This window comes from Bos indicus, chromosome X, assembly GCF_029378745.1.
Source record: "Bos indicus isolate NIAB-ARS_2022 breed Sahiwal x Tharparkar chromosome X, NIAB-ARS_B.indTharparkar_mat_pri_1.0, whole genome shotgun sequence".
Taxonomy (NCBI): Eukaryota; Metazoa; Chordata; class Mammalia; order Artiodactyla; family Bovidae; genus Bos; species Bos indicus.
The window spans coordinates 8,530,116-8,536,631 of record NC_091789.1 but is presented as its reverse complement, the minus strand read 5'-3'; the positions used below and the strand labels follow the sequence as shown (position 1 = coordinate 8,536,631).

The 6,516-nt window shown below is 44.2% G+C and overlaps 1 protein-coding gene and 1 non-coding gene across 2 annotated transcripts; one reads left to right on the top strand and one right to left on the bottom strand.

The window, feature by feature from the left end:
* Positions 1–934: 934 nt before the first annotated feature.
* TRNAA-CGC (transfer RNA alanine (anticodon CGC)) lies at positions 935–1,014 on the bottom strand. The gene has a single exon. It is a non-coding gene; the product is annotated as a tRNA-Ala (tRNA).
* Positions 1,015–3,861: 2,847 nt separating this feature from the next.
* LOC139181012 (eukaryotic peptide chain release factor GTP-binding subunit ERF3A-like) lies at positions 3,862–6,183 on the top strand. The gene is given in 3 exon segments (XM_070783687.1): positions 3,862–4,125; positions 4,128–4,199; positions 4,201–6,183. Coding segments are annotated over 3 exon segments (1,902 nt in total). The 3' UTR covers positions 5,767–6,183.
* Positions 6,184–6,516: the final 333 nt, after the last annotated feature.

The following is a 6,516-nucleotide window of genomic DNA, read 5'->3' as shown; positions in this document are numbered from 1 at the left end:
TACTCTGCATATAAGTTAAAGAAGCAGGGTGACAATATACAGCCTTGATGAACTCCTTTTCCTATTTGGAACCAGTCTGTTGTTCCACGTCCAGTTCTAGGGGTGCATATATCTTTTTTAATTAGTGTTTTTGCATTCTTCAGATAAATACCCAGGAGTGGAATTGCTGGACTGTGTGGTAATTCTATTTTTAGTTTTCTGAGGAACCTCCATACTGCTCTGCATAGCGGCTGCACCAATTTACATTCCCAGCAATAAAGCCTGATGGGGCCCTTTTCTCACATCCTCGCCAACACTTGTTGATGTTTGCCTTGCAAGGTTTGTAACAACACACATGACGGCAACAGGGACAAGAAGAGGGAACAGCAGTGATTCAGACACAGGTTCTCCGAGTCCCCTCCCCCATAGGCACTGGGTACTTGGTGGGATAAATTGCTTCAGCCACCACCTTCCCTCACCTCCTGTTGACATGACAGCAAAGCACCTGCTCTATCAAACATAGAAACCAAGACTTACCCACAAACAACCGTTCCGTACCCCTCATTCTTTTTGAAAACTGGTCATTATCATTCTCGAAGTCCTGGTGCTGGCATGCCCTGAGAAATATCCATTTATGAAAGCCATTGTGCCGCAGAAGAGCCTTTGCAAGCCTTCTTTCCAACTGAATTTGAACCGGCAGACAGGTCCCCAGGCTAAAGAGAGAAGTAAGTGGAGTGTGTCTGGCATATTTGCAACTTTTCAGCAAACTACTCCCGACTCATCGAAACATCTCCACTCTTGACTCAGGGCCCTGGGGTTGGGGGAGAGAATGGGCAACACTCTGCCCCATTGACATTGACTTGGCATGTTGGCCAACAAGAAAACATTACACTCTCACTTTTCTTGTTTGCTTGTTCGGCTGCACTGGGTCTTAGTCGCAGCATGCAGGATCTAGTTCCCTGACCAGGGATCGAACCCAGGTACTCTGCATTGCGAGTACAGCGTACAGAGTCTTAACCACTGGACCACCAGGGACATCCCCACACTCTCACTTTGAAGGGGAGGAAGCATCACAGACTTCCTGCAAGGTCCAGAGGGAGATTTATTCTAGGGGTGGAAGGACATAGAGTTTTGTCCATTGCCCTATAGATAGCCACCTGCTAATAAGGAGGATCTTACTTTGTTAGGCCTCTGAAAACTCACAAAAATCTCCTTTGGTTATCACTGTCCATCACTCGGCAGCTGGCCCCAGTCATGAGGAATTTTGTGGTATTGCCTATAAATCAGTGTAGCAAAGGAGAGCTGCTGCAGCCTTGTATTCTGTGACTCTTGTTTGGAAGCTCTTTTATTTCTTCTCTTCCTATAGGCAGCACATGGGACTGATTTGATAAAGGCCAAGGTCTAGAGACAGAAGTAGCAAGGGGCTTAACAACGAACACCCCCTTGGCATCTTTCCTTTCCCTACCATGACTTGAGGCTTCCAGAGGGGTCTGCAGGCTTTCACACAAAGTTCTGAGCTTTGTGACTGTTCAAACATCAAGGCATCAGTAGGGGTCTGAGGTCAGGTGAGATTGGTTGGGGCAGTGGAGGGGGCAGTGGGGTGAATTAGCAGATGAGGCTTAGGTCAGAGCTTTTAAAAGGGCTGAATATGCTCTCCTTTCATCAATCAAGCTAAAAAAGAGAAAGTGAGAGAGAGAGAGAATGGGACAGAAAATTGGAAAATTAAGTGGAGACCAAGCCAGGAACACAGGGAGCTGTACTCATATACTTCTTTGAGAGTCCCGTACCATTTAAATGCCTTTTAGCCATTTAAAAGCACAGACTCTAGCTGAGTGCTACACAATGTAACCCTCTGCAATGATGGAAATGTGTTATAAATACACTACCCTATAGTGGTAGCCACTGGCCACATGTGGCTGTTAAGCACTTGAAATGTGATTGGTATGACTGAAAAACTGAATTTTAAACTTTATTTTTTTATTAATTAAATGATTTAAAATTTTTTAATTCATTTAAATTTCAACTTTAATAGCTACATGTGGCTAGTGGCTACGATGGACCAGTACTGGTCTAGAGTTACCAAACTCTGGGTTCAAATGCCAGATCTGCCTCTTATTAGCTAGGAAACTTTAGCAAGTTATTTAACATCTGTGCCTCAATTTATTCATCTGCAAAATTGGAATATAAGGATTCTCACAGGACTGTTGTGAGGATTAGAGGAATTAATATGTATAAAGTGATTAGAGAAGTGGCTAATGCATCATAAGTGCTGTATATAATTTGTTTTTCCAATTAGAGACACAGAGTGACATTCCCATAGCCACTGAGAGGCCTCTGTAGAGAGAGAAAAAGGCCCTTCTCCACTACAGAGATAGCAGGTGGAATTCATTCATACTGCTTATGCCAGACTTCAGAAGAGATGCAATTCAAATCATGGTCCTTCTCCTGAAGGGCTGGGAGCAGTGTGTGTGTGTGGTAGGGTGTAGAAGGAAGTGCTCAACCCTAGTCACCATCTGCAACTAGCTCCTCATCACAGATCACAGAATGCTCCTTGTCCTTCCAAGCTCATCCCCTTACAGGTATGTGAGAGAATTCAGACAGGTGTCACCATCCTCAGTAATGGGAGACAGTGAGTTGTGGCCATGGAAATCTGCGTTCGAGTCCCAACCTAACTGTTAACTTACCAAGGTGAGGTTAGGTGAAGGACTTAACTCTCCCTGAACCTCAGTTTCCCCATCTGTAAAGTAGGGGTATCTTAAGTTCTCTCTTCCAAGATCGGTGTGATGACTGAAGGGAATAATGTAAGCAAAGTGCTTAGTGCAGCACCTGGTAGCTGCTATTTCCTTATCCACTTCTGTATGTTGGAATGAGAACCAATCCAGTCAGTAAGTGAGTGAGGTTCTTTCACAATCCATCATCAACAATTCTCTGAGCTCAGTTTGGGGATAAGGACATCTACTTCCTATTGCCCAGAAAAGTGGAAATTAACTGTAAAGCCATGGCTAAAATCCAGTCCTGCTGCCTCCTAGCCCTAGGCCAGGCAAGTGCAACAAAGGGCCTGCTGGCTGCTAATTTCTGATGGGGTTATAGAGTGTTTTTTTTTCATCAATCACTCTCACTGTAAGGAACACAAGTGCAAGTTACTTCGTTAAAAGCACTCACACATAACTGGGTACATTTACATATTAAGCAGGCAACTGAGACTCTAATCTTTCTATTTTATGTACAGCTGTAATCATTCCTCAGCATCAGAACACTTGTTAAATACTCAGGATACTACAGAGAACTCTCAAACCTTTGCTAAGGACAGGTGATGATTTGAAAAGCACTCCCATTCACAAGCTGGAGGCAAGCTCCCCTCAACATTCCTTGTACCCTGGTGACCACGTGTGCAGGCACCCCTGGAGCTCAGACTGACACAAAGCATAAACAGAGGGATGACTATGGGTCTCTTGGGCCCCTGAAGTTTGATGTATCTGAATAGGTAACTAGTACATATAGGGAGCAGGTCTCTATTAATCTGTGCACCCTGTTGTTGGTTTGGAAATGGAGCAGAGAAGAGAGACAGAAAATTCCAGTGCTCTGAGCAGCAGTTGTGGGAAGAAAGGTCAGTAGTGTGGCTCCGCAGAGAAAAGGAAGGCAGAGTGCCTCTGAGAAACTTGGCCTTCTTACAACACTGTTGTCTCAGATCAGCTCTAAATTCAGCCCCTCCACTCGAAAAATAACTCCAATTCAAAACCCAATCCAGACAAATACCAAACCAAACAAAGGCGTTATAAGAAAACTAGAGGTGCCGCCATATCTGCTGCTGCCGCCGCAGTTGCAAATGCAGTGTCGGGACCCGGCTGCCTCCACGCCGCCGCCAAGGGCTGAAGACGATGGATGGGCAGCAGCAGCAGTGACTCGGCTCCCGACTGCTGGGACCAGGTGGACATGGAAGCACCGGGTTTGGCCCCGAGCGGGGACTGAGCCTTCTTGGCGTTGGCGGCGGCCGCCGCCGAGGTGCAGCATGAGCCCCTCAGCTCGGCCTTCAGCCATCAGCTCAACATCAACGCCAAACCCTTCGTGCCTAACGTCCATGCCGTGGAGTTCATGCCGGCCTTCCTGCGGGGCCCGAGCCAGCCGCAGACCGCCCCCCCCTCCCCGATGACGCCCCCGGATTCTATGAAGCCTGTCCGGGCGCGGGCGACCCTCAAGGTAAAAGGCTGGGACGGGGGGGGCGGGGCACCTGTGGAACATTCCAAAGAGGAACAGTTATTGTGGCGTGAAGGTTCCAATTCAGCCGTTACCATGGAACTTTCAGAACCTGTTGTAGAAAATGGAGAGGTGGAGATGGTTTTAGAAGAGTCATGAGAGCACAATAAAGAAGTAAGTGAAGCCGAACCAGGGGGTAGTTCTTTGGGAGATTTGGGGCCCCCAGAAGAAAGTGGCCAGGAAATGATGGAGAAAGAGGAAATCAGAAAATCGAAATCTGTGGTCGTACCCTCAGGTGCTCCTAAAAAAGAACACGTAAATTTGGTATTCATTGGGCATGTCGATGCCGGGAAATCAACCATTGGAGGACAGATCATGTTTTTGACAGGAATGGTTGACAAAAGAACACTTGAGAAATATGAAAGAGAAGCTAAAGAAAAAAATAGAGAATCTTGGTATTTGTCCTGGGCCTTAGATACAAACCAGGAAGAACGAGACAAGGGTAAAACAGTAGAAGTGGGTCGTGCCTATTTTGAAACGGAAAAGAAACATTTCACGATTTTAGATGCCCCTGGCCATAAGAGTTTTGTCCCAAATATGATCGGTGGTGCTTCTCAAGCTGATTTGGCTGTACTGGTAATCTCTGCCAGGAAAGGAGAGTTTGAGACTGGATTTGAAAAAGGTGGACAGACAAAAGAACATGCAATGTTGGCAAAAACGGCAGGGGTGAAATATTTGATAGTGCTTATTAATAAGATGGATGATCCCACAGTAAATTGGAGCGTTGAGAGATATGAAGAATGTAAAGAAAAGCTAGTGCCCTTTTTGAAAAAAGTCGGGTTTAGTCCCAAAAAGGACATTCACTTTATGCCCTGCTCAGGGCTGACCGGGGCAAATATTAAAGAGCAATCAGATTTCTGCCCTTGGTACACTGGATTACCATTCATTCCCTATTTGGATAATATGCCAAACTTCAACAGACCCATTGATGGACCAATTAGACTGCCAATTGTGGATAAGTTCAAGGATATGGGCACTGTGGTCCTGGGAAAGCTGGAATCAGGATCCATTTTTAAAGGCCAGCAGCTTGTGATGATGCCGAATAAGCACAATGTGGAGGTTCTTGGAATACTTTCTGATGATGCTGAAACTGATTATGTAGCCCCAGGTGAAAACCTTAAAATCAGACTGAAGGGAATTGAAGAAGAAGAGATTCTTCCAGGATTCATACTCTGTGATCCTACTAATCTTTGCCATTCTGGACGCACATTTGATGTTCAGATAGTGATTATTGAGCACAAATCCATCATCTGCCCAGGTTATAATGCAGTGCTGCACATTCATACTTGTATTGAGGAAGTTGAGATAACAGCCTTAATCTCCTTGGTAGATAAAAAATCAGGAGAAAAGAGTAAGACACGGCCCCGCTTCGTGAAGCAAGATCAAGTGTGCATTGCCCGTTTAAAGACAGCAGGAACTATCTGCCTTGAGACATTCAAAGATTTTCCTCAGATGGGTCGTTTTACTTTAAGAGATGAGGGTAAGACCATTGCAATTGGCAAAGTTCTGAAACTGGTCCCAGAGAAGGACTAAGCAGTTTTCTTGATGCCCCTATACCATACTGGGAGAATTGACTATGATAAAGTTCACCATCTTCTCTTATTTACTACACATTGACAAACTTTTCTCCATCTTTTGCAAAGAAAAATTCCACAGCAAAAATCCATGTTTTGTCAGCTATCATGTTGAGATCTCAGCTATGTCACTGCTGAATTTACCCACAATTTCCTCCTCCTATTCCATTCTGCTTCCTTGAACAAAATCAGTAAAATCTTTGTAACTGATGTGGATGTAATTGTCTATAACAATGAAAAATTAATACATTTTTAATTTTTCATTTTCCTTTAAGATACTTAGACAACCCTTGTTCCAATTAGACCAATCAGAGTGTGTCAGTGTGTGTGTACATGTTAAAGACAACTAACATGTGAATAAAATATTCCATTTGAAAAAAAAGATAACTAGAGACCAGTATCTTTCATGAACACAGACCAAGAACTGCTCAACAAATTATCAGCAAATTGAATTCTGCTAAGTCACTTCAGTCGTGACTAACTCAAAAGCATATATACTATATGATTCCATTTATACAACATTCTGGAAAAGGGAAAACTACAGAAATAGATCAGTTGTTGCCAAAGGTTGGTATGGGGCATGGGATTGACTGCAAACGAGCTCAGACAACTTTTGGTGGATAATGAAAATCTTCTATATCTTCATAGTGTTGGTGTTGGTAAAGATATTTGTCAAAACTCACTGAATAGTACTTTAAAAAAAGAGAAC